The 23,049-nt window shown below is 43.1% G+C and overlaps 1 protein-coding gene across 1 annotated transcript in view; it reads left to right on the top strand.

Annotated features, from left to right (window-relative positions):
• The window catches only part of PHLPP1 (PH domain and leucine rich repeat protein phosphatase 1), a 232,234-nt gene that overhangs the window by 150,148 nt on the left and 59,037 nt on the right, over positions 1 to 23,049 (top strand). Inside the window, exon 4 of the mRNA XM_014573530.3 lies at positions 1,828 to 1,994. Within this exon, the coding sequence (XP_014429016.3) occupies positions 1,828 to 1,994 (167 nt within the window). The remainder of the gene's footprint in view (positions 1 to 1,827; positions 1,995 to 23,049) is intronic.

Below are 23,049 nucleotides of genomic sequence, written 5' to 3'. Positions count from 1 at the left end.
CTAATAGCCTTTTATGGACCTAACCTCCATGAAATTATCTAGCTTCTCTTTAAACTCTATTATAGTCCTAGCCTTCACAGCCTCCTCTGGCAAGGAGTTCCACAGGTTGACTACACGCTGTGTGAAGAACTTTCTTTTATTAGTTTTAAACCTGCTACCCATTAATCATCATTGCTGTGTACAATATTAAATTATTTTAAATTGCAAAAAAATATATACTATCTTGTCGGCTGAAAATTTTTTTCCTGGAATCTAATCCCCCTCTGTTTACATTATTTCCTATTAGGAAATTGGGTTCTCTTAAAATTGTTTCTCTTAAAGTAGCATTTTTCAGGAAAGTAACTACAATGTTAAGGGAGGCATTACTGTATAACAGGGCTGGGCAAGAGCCTGTCAGTGGGTTGGATCCAGCCATGTCACTTTGGAGCTGGGGATGCCTGAGCCCTTTCAGCTGCTTCTGTTGAAAGGCCCCGCCCCTTCCAGGGCAGCTTATGACCACTTTGAACATTTTTGAAGTGGCCTTCCCTTAAATTATTGCCCACCTCTGCTGTATAACAGTGCAGTTGTTACTGCACCTTACTGGCAAGTGTAATGTAGACGTTATTTAGACAGTTTTATTCCCCTGTCCCCTTCCTACTCCCTCCTGAGTCCTGCCCTACTCTTCCATCTCCTGTGGAAGTTCCCCAATCCAAATAGCGACCTCCCATCTAACCCCTTTCCTGAGCTCAGCTGCCTCTCTCCACCCCCAGAGATGCCTAGACTATCCCAGGCACTCCAGGTAGCCACACGATCATCCCAGGCGGTGGCCCTCTTGTTCACTCCACCACCCCACCCCCCGCTCCTGACTCCTATCCCTTTTTGCCACATCATGGCTGCAGAAAGAGGTTTACCTGTAACTTGCAGGCAGGGATCAGAGAAGAAATACTGAGCAGCAGCAGGCAAATGCTATTCAGCACATATCTCACCTGCTCAGCACAGCTGTTGAGTCACCCCGCCCTGGCCCTCTGGAATGTGCCAGTGGGATGTGTCCTTCCCTCCCATCTGCAGGGTGCCCGTGGCCATCGGTCCATCCCCCCGCACATTGTCTATGCTGGTAGTATTTCTGTGATCACTCTGGGCAGATATCTGTTTTTTTTTCCTTCTGAGAAGTCTTAAAACCCCCACATCTCAGTGTCTCCTTTGTTTATACCTCTGTTGGTTACTCTTGGCCATTATTTTGCCCTGAACTGTTGTGGCAAAGGTGGATTTGTAATATGAGCAGCAATAATTTCCTATAAATTGCAAACTTCTTTGATGTTTTTTAATGAGCGGTATGGTAATTTTTCCCTCAGTCTCCCATTTTTAGTGCCTCATTTTAGTGTTTGGGCATATGGTTATAGCACCTTTTTGTGGAGTTATGGTATGTTCTCCATCTATGCAGCAGTGAAGACAACTGCCCTGTCTTGGTTGCGACTGCTGCTCACCTGCAGACAAGTTACTGTTAAGTCAATTTCTGATCTTTCCCTCAGGTCTTCAAGTATTGCTTCCTTTTTTTAGGTGTCTGAGCATAACTAATGTTTCAAATTTTGTATTAGAAGGCCTATATTTTACATGTCTATCCGCTCTAGTCACCAGTGGAGCTGAAGTAGCGTTATAGCAAAGCAAGGGAGAGGAGGGAGAAATAGGGTCAGAATAATAAGTGAGAAAGTTGTTATGCACGCATGGGCTGTATACTGGCAACATTGACCAGTGATTTGTTGTGCCAAAAAGCCTGATCTTTCATTCATTGGTGTAAAGGGTGATGTTTTGTTATATTAGGAGAGTTAATGTGTTGATCTTGTTTTATAGGTTGCATCACAGCGCATCAGTTCAGTGGATCTCTCATGTTGCAGCTTGGAGCATCTTCCTGCCAACCTCTTCTACAGCCAGGACCTCACACATCTCAATTTAAAACAGAACTTCCTGAGGCTAAATCCTAGTGTGTCAACAACCAGAGGGCTTAGTGAACTACAAAGGTAAATCGAGAAAAACAATGTGCTTCTAGCCACATCTTCCATTCTATTCTTCTTCATCATATGTAAGTGTAGTGATGCTTGGTTTGCAGGAACTTTAAAGGTGCATCTGTAAGAAAGCAAAAATGTGTTTCTTCTGGGTATGAGAACATGCTGTGGAGTAATGGATGCTTTTTTATATAGTTAATTTAGAAAAAATGTATGTGCAGGGGACTGAATTTCATAAAGAATTTAAATGTTGTTCTCTGAATTTTGCAAGTTTAAGCAGAGTAGTTTTCCACATACACTGTTTTTCTTTACACACCTGACCCAGACTTTAAATCCATGGATCTTTCCACATGTGTATCTTATGAATTGTATATCAGAGGGGTTATATTCATGAAATCTGAAAACAATGTAGAACTTTGCATAGATGTCAGGAAAACAAATGGGTAAATTTAAATGTGACAACTGCCCTTCTTCCTTTTTCTCTACTAGCTACTCTTCAGCAGCTGTAACGTCACCGATTCTCTAGATTTGGTCACTAATACATGTGATTGTTTTCTTGATGGGCATAGAGCAAGAAACAACAAATTGACAGTAAACAGTGTCATTGCATAGTTGGAGCAGTTTGTGTACATTCCCCAGAATTATGGAACCAGAGTAGCTGTTCATATTCAGAAAGATGGATGTTTCACTATAACAAGGAAAGCTGTTTTGCATTTTGTTGTGCTTGAATTGCAAAGTACACTGGCATTATTTGTGAATGGTCCTGTATAAATCTATTGTAATATGTTATAGCCAGCACTTCTAATCCTTTTCTTTTTGAAAAATATCCAAAAACACAAAATGGATTATGCAGGCTGCTGCATAATCTCCAAATGACTTTTAGAAAAAAAATGGCCATATAGAGGATGAACAAACCCAATAAGTCTGATTCACAATCAAAAGACAGCATTTCCAGAAGGAGATGAGCACAACCAGAAATAAACTTGAGTGAAATAGTTGATTTGATGCCCTCTAAAGCCATATCAAAATTGTTGTACTACCTGTTGTTGAATGTTGGAGAGGGATACACTGGTGAACATAAGAATCAACTTTCACCTTCATACATGAAACAGTTTCGTTCTCTTTTTAATGCTAAAAAAGGTACAGTAGTCTAGTCTATTTCCTTTTCTGTGCACAGAGAGGCTTGGTTCCAACCGCCGTTGAAAAGGGAAGTGTTCAAATAATATGTCAGGCTACTCTCCTTATCTGCCACATTTGTGCTCCATAGGTAGGAACATTTGTGCTGCAATGGTAGGAACTGTTGTAGTGCCTCAGTGAGAGACTGCAACAGGAGCCAAAAAATGCCCTCAGACAAGCCTGGGAACTAACCACACAGCTGTGAAAGAGCTCATTTGACCAAATAAAACTTCTCCTTCTCTTCCACTGGTCTCAGTGTCTGCTTTGCAGAAGGCAGGTCTGGGAAAGCCACCTGTACCCGGGGATGCCATACAGAAAATGGGCCTCTTTCCTCAGAAGGGAAGTCACTCCTACTCTGCCAACAAAGAACAGTGTGGTCTGCAGCCTAAGCTCAGCGTTGGCTGAAGATGAACTGTTACAGGTCTATGGATCTTTTCAAAGCAGAAGAATGAATTACTAGACAAAACAGCGATACTCTGTGGCTGCGAACCCTGCCTAGCAACCTCCTACCCTTGGCTCTACAGTTCCATTATCTTGCATATCTTTCAGCAGAGCCGCTGAGGCAACTGGCAGACAGCTAATGCTAAGTCAGAAGCCTAAGTGCTTATCAGGTCGTTGAGGAAGGAATTCTGTGCTCCCGCAGTGCTGACAGAAGCAATGGGGATGCTTTAGGAAGCAATCACCGTGACTATAAAGTGCATCCAAGTCTACACGGGGGTGGGCAATAATTTTCAAATGGAGGCCACTTCACAAATGTTTCAAGTGGCTCCAGTCCACTCGAGAAGGGGCAGGGCCTCTGGTGGAAGGGGTGGGGCTAGGGCACTTTCATTCCCCGTCTCCCCCGCACAGGCCCTGATTGTCCTGGGAGAGGGGAGGAGCATACCCCTCTGCTCAGTACCCCATTCCTAGGTCTTGATTGGCCTGGGGGCAGCAGGGCATCCATGGGCCAGATTTGGCCCATGGAGGATCTCTTGCCCATCCTGGTTGTCTATATACCTACCTTGTTTTATTAAAAAAAAATGAAGACATCTGTTGCAGCGTATGTGCACCCTGCCCTTGCGGGGAGGATACCCGGGGTGTGGATGCCAACCTAGTCGGCTGCCCGGTCATTGGCAGTCTTTCTTAGTCTATGAAAAACAATCCTTGGTCTAGGTTAGTACAGCCCAATGGCTAAAGTTAATAGGATAGCCCTTGGTTCAGGGCAGCATAGCACAGCCTAATGGCTAGAGTTAGGGTTTGAGGGCAACAGTCCCAGTAGGGGGACCCTGGCCCACCCTGCTCCACCAGGCCCCAACCCAGGATCCTGTGACTGGCATAACATTCTACCACTTGCTCAGCAGGGAATCCTGCTAAAACACACTGCACTCACCCGGGGCGGGAGGGGAGATACCACTCAAGCACCCTCCCTGGCTCACTTCCTACCGGTGTTGATGGGGCAGTGTTCCATGTGGTTTCTGGGTCCTCCTAGTCCCCTGCTGCTGCTTCTCCCTGGGGCTTCTCCAGTGCTGGTAGTTTGCAGCAGTCTCCGGGATTCCTGGCTCCTGTCGTCTGAGTCTCTGGTTTAGCTCTGAAGCTCCTGCTAGAGGTCCTCCTTCTCCAGTGGCCACCCCCGAATGAGCTGAGCAGTTCTCTTCCATGCTGCTCCAGCATTTGGACCATGCCCAGTCTGGTTGGAGGGGCGGGTTTTAACCCTACCTGGTTCAGGGCAGGGCATGCACACCCCATCACAACACCAAATACATAAAGAAATGAATTCTCATATCTCTAGTTGGTCACTGGTGTAGAGTGGCTTTCCTGATGGTGGCCTAGTAGATTTGGTATATACTGGTCTCGGATATCTCTGGTAGAGTCAAGAGGGCTGGCACTTCTTTGGTAATTCCTTAAGGTGGTATTCAAACTCCCCGTAGGTTGGCCTTTTAGCACCAGAGGAGTAGCGTCTTTCTCTAAGGCTGCACAATAGAAATGCTGGGAAGGTTGCAATGCTATATCCCTGAGCCTCAGCAGTAGCTTTTCTTAAGTGAGCACCAGCTTGACAAATGTGATTGATATCTCATGACTAACTCTATGTTTGTGTCAGAGAGCGCGGAATCCATGTCTTCCAGAGACCTTGTGACATTTTCTGCTTCAGTCCCATGCCCCAGAGGCTGGAGCTAATAGCCAATGAGGCCCTGGCATTTGCTAATGGGATAGTCGACTAGTCCTTAACATCTTTAGTACCAGCAATAGGTGACAGCATCTTCAAGGTTAGGCAGGTGGTGGCTTCCACAATTTTTTGTTTATTGCCCATCACCTGTCTGTGAATTTTACTAAAAATAACCACCGCAAAATCTTAGTTTCATGACTGACATCACACTGGGGATGATCCTCTGCAGCCATCACAGCATCGTGTCCACCATTTTCCATACTCATTTGTTGTCCCTATTTCATTGTTCCCCTTAACTTCCTAGGCATCCAAGTGGACAGTCTAGCCAGAATGCCTGTAGTTTTTTGGAAGGTGAACATCCCCCAAAGAGGAAGAGAGATTTATGAGAGAAGGCAGAAATGGAAATAGGAATGCTCATCCATACTCACCGGAATGTTTCTTCCACCCCCTTTCTCCCCTCCCCCACACCTCACCCCATCTTAGGAAGTTTGATAGTTTAACAGAGGCTCTTCAGTCTAGGAATCAGACTATAAGTCTGAGTTACTGGTGCAGTGGAATAAACTACACTGACAGACTTGAGTACTTTCATAATTGCTATTATAGATCTAGTTTTATGACATTGAGTTGCATAATTATATAGCAAACAGAGAACATGCATTTTTGTGAAAGGCAGAGTAAGTAACTTAATCCCTTTTGCTTTCCCCCTTATAAAATGGGGATAATACTTCCTTACTTTACAGGTATAGTAAGTCTTAATTTACTGTGTAAAGTGGTTTGAGATCCTTCGCTGAAAGGTAGCACACAGAAACACAAATCAAACATCTCTTCTGTGCTCTTCAAGGAATGGATTCTTGAAAGCATAGGTCATGTAACAGTCATAAATATCTTCACAGAACAGGAGAAAAAAATTTAAAATAAGAATAATAATAAAAATTTGTTTACAATGTGAAGAATTTGACTAAGGGGGAAAAACAGGGCTGATTCACCATTGTGTAATCATTTATTCCAGTGCAAAGCTGTTGCCGTACTGTTTTGGCGCAGTGTTATTGGCCCACTTTGCTCCAGTGTATGACTCCACAAGGGGCAGAGAATTGATGAATCTGGCCCAGAAACTTTAGTCAGCAAGGACGGTGATTTGAATGGGCATAGATATGAAAATGCTCTCACCCCTAGATCAGGCCGCCTTAATTCAATCTTGAATCGTATACATTTGGCAGTGCCGTCTGGGAGAGCTTGCCTTACAGCTTACAATGGTACTCATCCTGTGGATCAATAGAGCACTCTCCCTATCCAGGAGGAAGAAGAAATTACTAGCTTTTCCATTACCAATTAACTACAGGTTACTTGTCTTAACTGAGATGTTGTTCAGGTAATACAGTGCTGGCTGTGTTGCCTCCCTATCAGTTGATAACCACTTGGTGTACATTTTAGATAATACTGTTTTAGCCAGGAAAGGAGGTATGTTCAATAGTTTCTGAAAGAAATTAGTTTGGAACCTGTGTTTTGAAGATTAAAGTACTGTAAAGTTATTGTAGCTTGGCTTTGTTTCTGTTTTCAAGATAATGTACCTTGTGGGGCTGAACAATACATAGTCAAGGCTCTGGTTCAGTATGTCATGTAGATAAACAAAGCTTAATACAATGATGAATTGTTAGCATTGTAAAGGCTTGCAAAGCTCTAGAAACACTTTTCTTGTTGACCTGCCTTCCTCAGCATCTTATTCACATTTAAAATAAGATACTGGGTTTGCTTGTTCCACTGCGGGGACAGGACAGAGTAAATAAATAATAATCATGAGTTTCAGTTCTGCCTTCAGATATAGACATGTCTTGCTGCATTCCATTAATTTTTTTTATAGTAACTCTGCATTGTACCTTGGAAAATATCAAAGTATTATAAAAGGAAGACTCAAGATGACTTACTGAAAGTTTTACGGCTTTGTCTCCCTTTTGAGAGGAAAGGAGGGAGTGGGAAAGGACGTATTTGTTTGGGGCATGAGATAAGTAAACATTACGTTTTGAGACTGTTCTTGTACACTAGTTTTTTGCCCACTTAAAATTGTTAAATCTACTTTGTGGTGTGTGTAATTTGGTCCAAAATTGTAAACAGAACTTTGAGTACTGGGTAATTTTGTGCCAACACACATTTTTTCCTCTCTTTTTATACATAACAGAAAATAGGGAACAAATATTTGTTCCCTAATTTTGAAAGGTAGGTGGTGTGAAAATTCAGGTACAGTAAAAGATAACTGGCCTATTCAGTGAATTAAGTACTTGCTTCAATTCCCAGTGGCTCATTTAAAGCTTACAACCTGTTGGTGTTTTTCAGGGAAGTATTCCTCAGATGTTGCAGTAATGGAAGCTGAGAAGGTATTCGCAAGGCTGGTATCAGAACAGTGGATGAAAGTGGGGGCGGGTTCTTTTCAGTCACTCGTAAACACTGTGTTACAAATGTACCTGAGCTATCATAGGACCCACATTCAAAAATATTAAGATGCCATGGCTTTTGCTTCATTTTTAGCAACACTTGATTTCAGTTAACAAAAATGTTAGAATTTACACTTGCACAGGTATTCATGCTCTGGAAATATTCTAAAGCAGCTTGCGTTTGGGTCAGCATTTTAAGAGGAGCTAAATCAAAAACATTAAATTTGGAGCTACAAGTGCTCTTTCTCTTTTTACAACTAAACTACTCTGCTCCTTTGCTGAAATGCAAAATATAATTCAGATTGATTAGTTAGTCCTGTGACTTCAGTTCTGATGTTTGAGGCAAACCCATGATTAAAATTCATTGTATGCTGCTGATCTGTTTCACTGTGGCAAAATGTTTAGATTGAATAAGTCTCATTTAGATTAAATACTGATATGAGATACACTAAGGACATTGCCAATATTATTTATTCTGTGTTCAGCTGCATGCTTTCACTAAAACACTGTTTAATGACAAACATTTGACAATGACTTTCCATAATTAGCAAACACCATTTTTTTGGCAGCATTTTCTAGCCATTCTTCTTATGATGCTAAGGAAATAGCTTTTCCTCTGATCCCTTACATTGTAATTAAAGTTTAATAATTAACAGTGACACTATAGATTTTTCTTTTATAAATATATACATGCAGTCATTACTGGTTTCCTAAGGGCCTCTCTCTCGGAAATCTAATCTCTCAATCATCTGTTACTTGAAATTCCTTTGGACAGGTGACACAGCATTAAATCTTTCAGTTTTCACAAGGTATGACAAAGCAAAAGGGTTTATACATCATGGATGATAGAAGTGAAAGCGTTTGAATGAAGCACAGGAATTGAAAAATAATCACATTTCCCTGAAATAATCAAAGACCCCAAAGGACTGGAAAAGTTTCATGCTCTCCAGAGAAAATACAACTTGAAAATGGTATATTCTGGGGTTACAGCTATTACACAAGAAGGAGTGAGGGGACAGGGGCTAAGGAATTTTTTAAATAGCGTAGTCCTATGAAAATCTATGTATAAGGGCCTAATCCAAAATCTACCAAAGTTGATGGAAAGAGGTACTTTTATTTGAGTAGAACTTATTTTTACAAATAAAATCACTGCATTATTGGTGCTGGGGAAAGGAAACTTTTTAAAATAAAATCTTATTTTACAAATACCAGCAGATTAACCCACAGTTTTTTAAAACTGAACTTTTTAAATAAAGTAAAAATAGTCTTTCTAGTCCATTTTGCCTTTTGGTTTTGCAAAATACTGCAGTGTTTGAATTGCAGTCATTGTAAAGAGTTACTTTAAAAGTTACCATTTGGAATTTAAAAAATCTAAAAGCACTTGTTAGCTTTAGGTCAGTGGTGGGCAATCGCCTGCCTGTGGATCTCATGTGGCCCACCAGGATTCTGTGACCTAAGAGACATTTTGTTTACCATTGCTCATATGCTGGATTGCCAGATTCCATCCATGTAGTATTTTTCCTACCAATATTACTGAAGCGACGTGTGTAAAGCAAGGACACGGGAACTGAGGTATGTGCTGGTTGCACACAACATGGACTATGAGAGCCATGCACTCCTTCTGTATCCAGTCACAGGGCTGCTACACTTCACTTGGCATATACCACACGTTCTGGGTACAAGTAAAATTAACAAAATTCCCTATCCATGGAGATTGTTTCGGATATGACAGTCTTGCAGCCCACTGAGATGGAGGGCCACTCATGTGGCCTACTCAATAGCCTAGGGTTGCCCATCACTGCTTTAGGTTTTATAAACAGAATGTTTGGCCCGCTTTTCACATGATTGTAACTCAGGAAAGCAGAGTAGAAAATGGCATGTGGAGGAAATGTTTCCTTAATTATAGTCTGCTTCTCTTTTTCTGTAACTTTCCACTCTCCTGTATTTTGTTCATGTCTGAGTCTTCACCTGCATCTCAATTTTTCTTGTGGCTAGTTTAAGAGCCTTTAGTGTAGTGGTCTTTATAATACTACTCCTTGGTTTTCTCCCTCAAAATTCTCTGGGATTTATTACCACATAACGTCAAAGACCCTGTGCAGCCATGATGATTCTTGTGAAAGAACCTTAGACATGCTGTTTCCTATTGAACAGGGATAGTGATCCATAGCTGCCAAATTTAGAAAAACTGCCCTTGGAAACACCTATCAAAACCAGGTGGCAAGAACACTAAATCACGAGACTCTGTGCATTCTGGTTTAAAAAATATTTATATACAAATGCCTTGGTTAATAAAGCTTGAAAACGAGTTTCTAGACCTTTCTTAAATGCCTGTTTATTTGCCAAGCTGACAATCTACTAAATCCTATATTCTCTGCCCCACAAGATTACATTGGTGAGGATGGTAAGAAATGCCAAAACAATAAAATTCTGTGTTGTAACATTGCATCAATATGACAGGTCGCATAATCATATTGTGCTTCAAGCTCGTGAGCTATAAAACGCATTATTACAAAAAACCATAAAACCGGTGATATGTGAACCCCTCAAAGGTCAGAGTCTTCGTAGCAGAATAAAATGTGGCTGATACCTTTTTGCCAGCACTAGGTCACAGTTGCCTTAATTGTGAGGTCCTTTGGAGCAAATAATGAAGCTGGGGTTGTGTGTGGCTGGGTTGGGTGGGTGCAGGACTGTGGAAACATGCTGGAAGGGGTGCTTATAAGAGGGCAAAGAGGATTGCCTGGAAGTGGTGACTGAAGAAAAGCATGTCAGGTTAAAAACTGTCTGATTTTGATAGTGTTTATAAACATCATTTTGACTACTTGTAGTTGCACTATTTAGTTTTCTCTTAAACAAAAAAGCTCAACAAACCTAAACAAAATAAATTATAAAATTCTGGACAAAAATACCGTCAAAACCCAAAATAATAATTGACTAAATCTAATAAACAGCAAACATTTGTTTTATGTTTTGAAAAGCACTAAATTTTTTTATAAGCAAAACCACCTGGAAGCAGAAACAGTTTAGCATTTCATTTCTGCATAGTGGCTTAAAAGAGGCGGGGGGGGGGGGGGGGAGAAGACGACTCAATACAGGATGCTATGAACTATGCTATAAAGTAAAACATTTTAGTCTAGCAGCACTTAAGGTGCATCAGGTAACTTTGATTCTTGTGGAATTTAATGAATCAGTAATATTAAACAGGATTTTTTGCCTCTGGAAATGCCTGTTTTGGCATGGATAGACTTTTAAAGGTTCTCAAAATAAATAATCAAGATTACGTATTGGTCTATTTCTGACTATTCCTTTTTGATGTAGTTTTAAAGCTGCTAATATGAATTTTTGTAAGATTTTAACTTTCATCCATTTTCTCCTATCTTGAAATCCAAAATGATAGTCTGAGACTTTGTATAGTGAGCTAGCTTCTAACTTCAAAGACATTACCATTTCAGTACAGTTTTTGGAGACAAATGGCTTGTACTGGAAATGGTGAGTGATCTTCAATGCAGTGATGTTTGCATGTGTCATTAAAATAAAACTATTTTATTTGTAATGTTTTATAGAGATTGAGATGAAGTGAAAATAGAGGTAGCAAATGTGTTAATTCAGTCTCAAGAATTTACAGTTGGTGAATTATACTTCCTTTTCGAGTTGATTTAAGCTTAATATACTCCTTTTTAAACTGGGCAAAGCAGGGAGCAAATTATCAATACAGTGTACTAGGGGGCTGTGTCCCCTTTTCGCTGCACTCGCCAGCCACTTGTTGTGGGAGGTATGCAACCCTGGCTCTCCCCACCATTGGACTATGCCAGCCCCTTTTCCCTCCCCACCTCTGCTGCTCAGACATTTCTCTCCCTCCCCACCCTGCACTGTGGCCTAACACTAACCCCTGCGGCTAAGCCGTGGCATGTGTCAAGCTTGGCTCAAACCGTGGTAGTTCTTTCCCTCTCCCCCACTACCAGGGAGGGTCTGAGGCCACCCCGGCACCAGCTCTTCCCCCCTGCTCCCAGGGAGGGACCAGCCCCAGGCCACTTGGGCCTCCCTCCAGCTGCTCTTTGCCTCTCCCCCCACCACTGAAGGGTGGGAGGCAGGTAGGGTTACCGGATGGTTTAACAAAAAATACTGAACCTCCCCCCAAAGGGGGAAATTCTGTTTGAAAAAAAAAAAAGAGGGGGGACCAAAGTTGTTGAGGGGGGAAAGGACATGGCCCCTTTGAGAGGGCTTTTTGGCTGTCTGCCATCTTGTCTTCCTGCTCCAGGCCAGACAGCTCCCCTGCAGAGTCAGGAAAGCACCCAGGATTTTCGCCTCCTGTCCAGGAAAATATCAGAAAATAGCGGACATTTTAGGTGTCCGGTATTTTCTGAATTTTTTTTTACCAGACAGGAGGCAAAAATACCAGGCTGTCTGGGTCGTACTGGACACCTGGTAATCCTAGGGCCAGGGCCAGCTTTCCCCTCATGTGCCAGGAGGGGACGGGCCCAGAGTCACGCTGGCGCTCTCTCTCTCTCTCTCCGGGCTCTGGAGGGCTGGGCTGGGCCACGCCACAGCTGGTTGCTCCCCCTGAGAGGGGGAAAGCCCTCCATGTCCTCCCCCGGGGGAAAGACTGCGTGGCCCTGGCCCCGGCTCTTCCCCCTGGTTGACAGGGTAGGGTAGGGGGCTCTCTCTGGGATTGCGCTCTTCCCCCAGCTAAACAGCACCAGGAAGGGAGGGGAGGAGAGGCTGCGGGACACAGAGTGATGTGATGTCTCTCGGTCATCCTGCAGGAAAAATTATTTTTATGGATATAGTAAGATAATTATAGCATGAAACTTAATTTAAAAGGTGGTTAGAGCATGCAAGGCATTCCAGGGATTGTGCCGCTTGTATGGAACTCTTCTTAGATCTGCCTTTCTAGCTGCTTGAAGTCTTGATGAAACTTAGTTCACCATTTTGTATTTATCTCGCTCTCCCTTTCTGAATGGTTCATTAGGGTTACCAGATGATTTCAGAATAATACCGGGCTCCCCCCACCCATCTGAGATTAAGTGTGCCATCTGGGAGGGGAGCGGGGCTGGCTGGGAAGCGGTTAGGGGGAGTGGGGCTGGCCAGGGGAGATCGGGGGGGCAAGAACGGCTGGCTGGCGGGAAGCAGGGCTGGCTGGGGAGGGGTTGGGGGGAGTGGGGCTGGCTGGGGAGGAACCAGCTGGCAGGGAGCAGGGCTGGCCCGGGTGCACAGATTCTGGGGTGCTGCCCGTCTTGTGCACAGTCGAGATTCCATCCTGGCCCCCCCCCCTCTACTGCGTAGTTGTGTGCTGCTTGGCTGGTAGACACGCTCATGCAGCATGAGCACGTCTACTAGCCAGGCAGTATGCAACTACGTGCTGATATTCGTGATAATAATAAAACTTACCTAATTAGAAAATACCGGACATTTATATGTCCGGTATCTTCTCAATTTGTTTCCCAAACAGAAAGCTGAAATACCGGACTGTCCGGTTTAAAACCAGACACCTGGCAACTCTATGGTTAATTGAAGAAGAAATCTGTCTTTTTATAATACAATTTGTAGTCTCCTCTGTCATTCTTCTTGTGATATCACATCACATGCATTGATTGTTCTGGTCAGTATCATAATGATATGGCTATTTAGGAGTGAGTTGTAGAAAAGAGTGATGTGGTTAACTACCTGTGAGCAATAAAAGATCACCTAGTACTTTTGCATCAGCTGAGATGTTTTTCTAGATTTCCTGGTTTGTTTACAGGGTGGATAGTTATATTTTGCTCAATTAAAATTCCCCTGTATTGTCAGTTGGAAAAGCTTTTTCACATTAGCTTATTCAAGCTAGTTCTAAATTTAAATGGACTTATTTTTCATCTCTGGAAAACTATTTTTCTTTTATCAATTAAATGAATTTGAATGCTCGTCCCTTTTTTATTTTTTTGTTAAATCAGTTTTAAATGTAATATCTGTACCAGCAAGTTAAATAGCAAAGGCATATTGCCTTCTGTAATTGTCAAAGCAATATATTGAAAGATAGCAGCTGAATTTCCTGACCATAAAATGTTTTAAATGGGAGTAAGTAGGAAATTAAAATCTTCACTAGCTTATTTGCACTGAATATTCCCTTTTATCTTGTAATCACATATGGTTAGTATGAAAATACAGTGATATCCTCAACCACTAAATTAATTGGACAGGCTTTCCAATTTACATACACTTGGCAGGCTGGGATTCTGGCCAAACCTAGTTTAAATCATGTGGTAAACTTTTTCTTGATGTTGTTTTTTAAATAGTGTACTGCATCCTGGAATAGAGAAGTGGAGATTTTGCTCACTATTTTACTGAGATTCTACCTGTGGTAGTTACATATGCTTAATTTAATACTGTTTTTATTTTGGTTACAATAGTAGCAGGATTATTTGCTTGTTAGCAACAGAAACTGGGTGTCAAGAAAATTTGCCATAGCAAGGAAGAGGTGGAGATTGTTGAAAAAGCCTCTTGCATGGGGAGCTTTGTGTGTAATCATAGTAATTTGAAAAGCTTTCCAAGTATTTTTTTGACACATTCTTCTTCTTTAACAAGAAACTCCTGAAAGAGAAGGGTCACTTTCCAAGCAGTCTACTTGCAGTTTAAAACACAGTGGTTATGCTTTTTAGTTGCTCGTTCACTTAACTGTGGTGTTAATACGTTTGGTAGCCAAACAAATACAACCATTGTCCTAAAATTAATCAATTACCTCTCTGTTCCCTGTTTCTGGATTACTTTTCCCATCTAGTTTTTTGTGTTGCCATCCCTATTCTCAGATGGGTTAGAGACCATATAATAATGTTACCTTCAAAATGGGAGGGCAAGAGATCTGAAGCACTCTCCTTCTCAGGTATCTGCAGTGAAATCCTGCAGTGAAATTCTGGGTGTATTAAGCCAATGGGAATGTTTCTATAGACTTCATTGGGGGCCAGGATATCCCTCAGCATCTGGGTTATTGCTGAAAGACTGAACAGATCCACCTGCACTCAGCACAGTCTTTGAGTCATCTAGCTGTAGGGAAGGGTTTTCCCATTTGAAAACAGCTAGATCCTAACAATTACATGGCTACTTTACAGTCTTAATGACAATACCTTAAAGGGAAAAGAGATGCTGTCTGTCTTGTATTTATGGCTCTAGGATAATTAATCCTTTGAAGAGGCGTTAACATCCTATGGTCCAGGAGGATATGAGAGGATAGGTAAAGTACAATAACATGGATTAGTAGCAAGAAATAAATTTAAAAAGCCTGTGAGCTCTTGGGCACATTCCTTGAGGTTACCAGCCAGTATAGCAAATCTTGGGCATGTAGATAGGTTCAGTTCCAATACAGGCAGTCCCCGGGTTACGTGGATCCGACTTCTGTCGGATCCCTACTTACGAACGGGGTGAGGGAACCCTGCACTAGCTGCGCTCCCCCTCCCCCCAGCAGACCGCTGAGACGTGCCGCGGCAGTCCCGCTGCCCGCGTCCTCCACGGCGAGAAAAGCTGGGGGGGCCCAGCAGACCAGGGAGACGCGGAGCAAACCGCGAAGGATGCAGGCGGCGGGACCGCGACGCGTCTCGGCAGTCCCGCTGCCCGCGTCTCCCTGGTCTGCTGGGGGGGGGGGGGCGCAGCTAGTACGTGTCTCCCCCCCTCCCCCCCAGCAGACCAGGTTTTTCTTGCCGCTGGTCAGTTTCAGCAGCGGCTGAATCAGGATGCCTGGGGTAGAGCAGCTGGGGGGGCTGCTGGGTTGGTCCCCGCAGTGCCGAGGTGCGGCGCTGCAGGACCAACCCAGCAGCACCCCAGCTGCTCTGCCCCAGGCGTCCCCAAGAGCAGCTGGGGTGCTGCCTGGTTGGTCCCGCCGTGCCAAGGGTCGGTGCTTACAGACCAACCTAGCAGCACTCCAGCTGCTCTGCCCCAGGCGTGTCTGATTCAGCCGCTGCTGGTCAGTTTCAACAGCGGCTGAATCTGGATGCGGGAACCAACCTGGCAGCACCCCAGTTGCTCTACCCCAGGTGTCCCCAAGTCAGCTGCTGCTGAAACTGATCAGCGGCTGATTCCAGGAACCCCGGGGCAAAGCAGCTCTGCCTCCGGCTTCCTGTAGTCAGCTGCTGGTCAGTTTCAGCAGCGGCTGAATCGGGGACACCTGAGGTACAATATGTACCAGTTCCGACTTACATACAAATTCAACTTAAGAACAAACCTACAGTCCCTATCTTGTACGTAACCTGGGGACTGCCTGTACTTAATTCCCACATCCTGCTTGACTGGTAACTATTGCTAGCAAAGTTCTGCTGGAGTTGTGGAAGAACTCTTCTTGCTGTCTGAAATGATATTCCATTGTAACCATAAAATAAAGGCATAAAAGACCAAAGGGATCAGTGTGGGGGGGGAGAGGGGGTATTGTTTTTTCGGGCTTGTTTCCTGATTACGGTAGGTATCCTGGTTAGATATAGTAAAAAATCAACTTTTTGTATAAACACTTTTGATAAGCATAGTACAAATTGGTTATCTCTAGTTTCCTTTTTTTGTGCTCTTCAAGTGCATCAGAATCCTAACATTAGAAACTGTGATAATGTGCATGTTGCTGCGATAGAGAACTTGGCTTTTTAACCCCCACCCACCTTCCCACCTTTTGTATGTCAAATTAGAGTTTCTCCTAAATTGGCAGCTTCAAGAACAAAAAATGTGGAAGTTATTTAGTTCAATTATAGCAGTTAGTGTTCAGTCATATTGTATGATCAAAGACTAGGTTGATATGTCAGCACTTTGCTCTAGCTTAAAGTAAGACTGTCTTTGGTCAGGGAAATTATAGAAGGCTCAGAATTGAGTTTTCTGATATTGACCTATTCAGGAAATGAAGGAAGCACAATTCTACAAGAGTAGCTTATTTTGAAGAATGGCAAAGTGTAGAGCAGCGGTTCTCAAACTTCATTGTACCATGACCCCCTTCTGACAACCAAAATCACTACACTATGCCAAGATTGGGGGGGGACCAAAGCTGGTCCCGCCCTAGCCCTGCTGCCCTTTGTGGGGGGGGGGGGGGCAAAGTCAAAGACCAAGGGCTTCTACCACAGCTGGGGGATTTATAGTCTGAGCCTTGATGCTCCCGGTTGAAACTGAAGCCTGAGCCCTGCTGCCTAAGGTGTTGGAGTTCTTGGCCCTTGGCTTTGGCCACAGGTGGTGGAGCTAAGGCTTTGGCGTGGCCTCTGGTCCTAGCAATTTTAATCCCAGCCCTAGTAGCCCCGGTAAAATGGAATTGCAGCCCATGTTGGCGTACCAACCCACAGTTTGAGAACCATTGGTTTAGAACAGTGGTTACCAACCAGTAGATTGGGTTCTACTGGTAGATCTTGGAGCCTCTGATGGGATCCTAACTGGTTTGGCCAAGAGGTTGTCAAGCCCAGCACTTCAGCTCTCCTCTCCCCCCCCAGACAGCTGTACATCCCCTGCCCTTTGTCTTGGAGCTGTCCCCTCAGGAGCCTTTGCTTTCTGTGCAGGGCAGAGGAGGAAAAGGAGGGGGTGCTGATCTTAAGGTGTCCACCCTGTATCCTGTCTCCACAGAGCAGAGAGGGGGCACAACAGGACTTGGGAAGGAGTTTGCTGGCTGCTTTTAGGAGTGGTGCAGGGCCAGGGCAGGGGTGAACCTGCCTTAGCTCCACTGCATCACCACCCAGGAGCCACATGAGGTAAGCAGTGCTCAGCTGATGCTCACATCCTGAAACCCTGCCCCAGTTATGAAGCCCCTCCTGCACCCCAGACCCCTGCCCTAGCACCCCTGCATCCAAATGCCCTCCCGGAACCTGCACCTAGAACCTCCTTTGGCACCTCAACTGCCTGCCCCAGGCTCAGCTCAGCATCCGCTTCTCACTCCAAATCCCTTAATCCAGAACCAAAGCCTGCACCCCATCCCACTGCCCCAGCCTGGTGAAAGTGAGGGAGGGCTGAGAAAGGTGGATGGAATGAGCAAGCTGGGGGGCCTTGGAGAAGGCAGAGCAAGGGTATTTGGGTTTGACGTAGTCCTTGGTTTGCACTTAAATTCAAAAAGTGATCTTGTGCTTAAATGGTTGACAATCACTGGTCTAGAGACAGGAGGGAGAGGATGTGGCACATCTTGAATTACACAGTGAGCATGATCAAGCAGTTAACAAATGATGTATATTGTGGAGTTTTTCCCCTACCAGGGAATACTGCAGAAGCATCCATTTTGCTTGTCACCGCTTTTCCTGTTACTTCGGCAGTTATGACAGTGTTAACTGCCTCCTGCAATGAGGTTTAACAGGTCGTTCGAACTAGGGCTTTATTTCGAATGCCCGTTTCACTGCCGCGTGTAGATGCGGGCAGTTACTTCGGGCTTGTAATTTCAAAAATGGTGCCTGGCCAGGAAGATGCAAATCAAATGCGGGATATTTAAATCCTGGGCTTGATTTGCAATTCTGAACACCTACATTTACAGCCCTAGTTCGAATTAGGCTGCAAGTGTTGACATACCCTTATATATCTGCATGGTATCCTACTTTTATCAGTGACAAAGTAACTAATACCATAAGTCTCTAAATATAAAAAGTATGGAAGTGAAATCAGTATTTCAGATCAGTTCCTTTTTGGCAATGTTCCAGAATAACAAAACACCTTGTGCATCCTAGGCTAGTGAGCGGGCCTAATGAGTGGGCCTCTTTCATCTTGGTCGGCCACAAGATTGTCATAACCAAGATGGTCTCTCGGGATAGGGTAGTTTTGCCAACCGTGCTTGCATACCTAGAATTTGCGAGGTGTACCAATTGAACTGTAGCAGCTGTTTGACTGAGAGCTATGCACTTGCTCTGCATCTAATGATACATACAGGTTGAGCCTCTCTAGTCCGGCACTCTCTGATCCGACAACATCTGTGGTCCGGCATGATTTTAGTTAGCCAGATGTCCACTTATACACGTGACCGAGTTTCCCGTGGTCGCATAAAGTTTGTTTACAGCCACTAGTCTTGACTTTTAGTGTTTTGTGCTGTTGTTGAGCTCTAATTTACCCCTAAATGTCTTCCAAGAGCCCAGTAAGCAATGGAAGTGTTGGTAGTGCAGCTAGACAATATTGACCTCCCGAGGTTCGGCAAATTCTCTGCATCAGCATTGGTCAGGTCCTAAGGGTGCTGGACTAGAGAGGTTCAACCTGTGTAATCAGCATGCACCTCACTTCACTAATTCTCTTACTTTACATGCATGTCTCTTTAATAATACCAGTAGGAAAAAAAACTGAGGATGGTAACCAGCAACATCTGACCACTCTGCATGTGAGCAACATAAATTGTCTTGCAGGCCACACATAGAACCCTGATATAGAAACCTCAGGCCACAGGTTGCCCACAACTGTTCTAGACCATTCTGGGATTCATGCTGTTAATAATGTGAAACAGGTGACTTAGATGTGAGCTTGACTTACTATCTTAATTCTCTGAGCAACTGCCTACCAACCTTTATTAGTATATCTGCTTGATAATTTACACTGCTGTATGAAGAATGTGGCTTAAGCATCTTGGAACTGAGAGAACAAACAGAGAAAGAAATAAACAGCACCTATTCCCCTCTAGTCATCTGAATTTGCTCTCCAATGTGGGGGTAATTCGAAGTATACAGTCCTTTCTTAGAATTACATGTAATTTAACCATCAGAATTATCTTCTGTGTGATGTTTGAAACGTACTCAGGAATCTGTGTAACTACCTCTTGATAATTCCAAGATCTTCAAAGAGCACTATTTTTGCATGTTTTTTATGGTGATGACTTTCTAGGAATATTAATTCAGTGTATATTCTTTTTATTTAAATGAACTGGGTATTCTAGTTCAGTGGGTTTTTTGTTGTTTTTTTGTTAAAGAGTTTTCTTTGAGGTGGACTAGCTACATTTTAATGCCCATAAATTACCCCTATGAACATACGATTTCCTTCCCAATATTTTTGATTAGGTGATAGAATGTTTAGGCAAGTCCTTTTTAAACACATGCACACTTACACTTGTATCTATGTGCTCACTACTAAGTGGCTGCTAGCTAGTATAATCATAGTGTTTTCCTCTCCTCCTTTCGCATGCACGTTGTACTCTGCACTTGATTACCTGCATTTTTATTTAAGGTTTGCACTTTGCATCTTCTAGTAAATTTTAGTTTCCACTTGCTCACTAGGTAAAAATCCTGAATCACCTCCTAAGTCTTCAGGTTTGCAACACAGTGAGGCTGCAACCTATATGCTGTTTATATAACTTTCTTATGGCTGACTTGAACCCTCTACCCTCCCCTGTTTTTACTTCATTGCATAAGTATTGCAAATTGAAGTTATAGTATATTGGAATATTATTTCTATATATATATCTGGGTCTGTTGTGAGGCACGTTCTTGATAGCCTGGGGGTGGGAGGGGAAGTATGATGAAGTTTCATCAGTGAGAAGTAATCCCTTAGCTTGGACAAAATCAGATGATGATTTTCTTCCTTGCAATCTGATTATACTTCCTATTAATCAGGTAAACGTGTGAAATAAAGCTGGTGGCCTTAAATCTTGGACAGGTGAACAAAGAACTTCAGCCATCTATTTCTCACTGGCAATAAAACTGGCAATAAAATTCAGTGTTGGTAAGTGCAAAAGTAATGCACATTTTAAAAAAAACCCATAATCACAGCTATACATGCAAAATAAATTAGCTGTTGTCACAAAAAGGGATCTTGAAGGAGTCATAGATCTCTGAAAACATCGCTCATTGAGGAGCACCAGTCAAACTTGAGAGTTGGGCACTGTTAGGAAAGGGATAGATAAGAGAGATTATGATATTGTCACTATATAAATCCATGGTACAGCCACACGTTGAAAACTGCATGCAGTGCTGGTCACCTCATCTCAAAAGATATATATATATTAGAATTGGGAAAAGCACTGAGAAGGACAAACAAAAATGATTAGGGATATGCAATAGCTTCCCCATGAGGAGGGAAAAAAAAAGGACTGGGACTGCTCATTCTTAGAAAAGAGGCAATATGATCAAGGTCTACAAAATGAGTGTCTGAGAAGCAAACAATGAAGTATTACTTAATACCTTCACATAACTCAAGAACTGGGGTCATTAAATAAAATGAATAGGCAGCAGATTTAAAACAAACACAAGAAGTATTTCTCATAGACCAGTCAGTCGGAGGTGCTCATGGTCAGAGGATGTTGTAAAGGCCAGAAGCTAACTGGATTTAGCAAAGAATTAGCCAGGCTCTGGAGTATAGATTCATCAGTGGTTATTAGCCAGATGGTCAGGAGTGCAACATCATGCCCTGGGAGTCCCTGAGTCTCTCATAGCCAGAAGCTAGGACTGGACGAGAGGGGATGGATCATGTGATAATTGCCCCGTTCTGTTCATTCCCTCTGAAGCATCTGGTACTGGCCACAGTTGGAAAATAGTATATTGTTCCAGGATGGCTGTTCTTATGTTATTGAGTAAATATTACATGTCTTTATTATCTCTGCTTCCAGTGACATAGCCTCTGCCCTTTATATATAATACATATAATTTTGAAATCTCATAATTACTGTATGAAGGCATTATTTATATCTTAATTTGCAAAGTTTTCATCAGTGACAGTATTTAGTCTGTCAGCAATAACAGCCTTGCTGCACTTGCAAGCTGGCTAATTGGATTGTTCCCTACCTTTAAATTTTGTTTGTAGTTTTTATTTGTAACTGTTTTTATTGCTTTGCTTGTCCTAGTTCTCTAATTGGGGAATAAACCATTTTAGGTTAAAGATATTTAGGAAATGTTGCAGGACTTACAGACTTTTAAAGGCATACTTTTAGAACTCATTTTGGTTTGTAGCATGAGTGTCATTATGTGTGGTACCATTTTCACTGACTTTATATGAAGCACACAAAGGAATTGAGATTTACTGATGGGGAAAATGAAGTCTGAATAACATGCATTAGAATTAGCCATGCCAGAAGAGCGCTTCCTCTCATCCATTGGCTCTGACACAGGTCTTTTCATTCATCCAGTTAGTTGCCTTTAGGCACTCCTCCCAGTGGTTGTTAGGCAACCATAACAATGTTGCTGCACATGCAGGCTGGCTAATTGGATTGTCCTCTATTTTTTTTCTCTCTCCATTTTTAACTTAACAAGAGGAGCAAAGGCAGCATATGGAAGTTTTCCTTTCAAGAGATATGAGAAACCTAACACTTGAGGAATTCCATGACATGCATTGGGAGGATAAAATTATGAAATCACTATAATTGCAGACATCCTTGTAGATATGAAGAACTGAGATTAAGTGCTTCTTCCATTATCACAAGTGTGGCTAAATTTAAGTTTACTATAATGGATATTCCATTTCAGTACAAATTAACAAAAAAAAAATCTTAAGAATTTTCAGTTGAGATATGAAGTCTGCACAGATGAACAAAACAGCCATGCAGCACAGGTTTTTTCAGTTCAAAGGACTTACTCAGTGGGAACCATAGACCTGATAACTGATGCCACTAACTATATGGGTAGTCCTGTAGCAGAAGTGTGTTAAAGTACGGCAGCTCTTCAGTTGCAAGATCAAATGCCTTAGAAGATCTTGTTAAAAATAATCTACCATAATATTCTGATGTGTGAGAGGGAATTGATTGCACTCTGATACATTTGTAGAAAATGTATTTAGTAATTCACTCTGGGTTCCTTCTGCCTATGCCTAATGATGCTTTGACACCAAGGGAACAGTCACATTTAGTGAATGTCTTGCATGTCTTTAACTGAACTTCCAAATCTGCTGTGAAAGTATATCAAAAGAGTGGGCAATAATTGTTTGGAGGGCATTCCAAGAATTTGCTAAAAGGTCAAGGGCCACACTCTTCTATTATATTAATGGAGGAGGTACAGGGTCTGGGATGGAGGTTGGGTGCAGGAGGAGGTTTGGGGTAAAGGATTGGGGTGTGGGATCTGGGAGGGAGTCTGAAAGAAGGGGATTATGACCTGGTTTAGGAGTGCAGGGGTTTGATTGGGACCTGGGACAGGGGGTTGATGTGCAGAGTCCGGGAGGGGTATGAGTGCAGAAGAGGATTCTGGCCTGGGGGAGGAGTGCAGGAGAAAGGAGTGCAGGGTCTGGGAGAGGGTTGTCACCTGGGGCAGGAGTGCAGAAGGGGATGTAGGGATTTAGGTTGTGAGCAGGGACAATGGATTGGGATGCAAAGGGGGCTGTGACATGAGGGGTGTAGGTGGGGATGCAGTGTCTGGGAAGGTGTACGGGGGCTGGAGGGGGGAACAGAAGGTTGGGAGAGGGGAGGCTGGGGACCAGAGGAAGGCTCTGGCTGGGAGATATTTACCTGGGCAGCTCCCAGCCAGCA

This window comes from Pelodiscus sinensis, chromosome 2, assembly GCF_049634645.1.
Source record: "Pelodiscus sinensis isolate JC-2024 chromosome 2, ASM4963464v1, whole genome shotgun sequence".
Taxonomy (NCBI): Eukaryota; Metazoa; Chordata; order Testudines; family Trionychidae; genus Pelodiscus; species Pelodiscus sinensis.
Note: the sequence above shows the minus strand (reverse complement) of the source record. Positions and strands in the feature narration are given on the sequence as shown.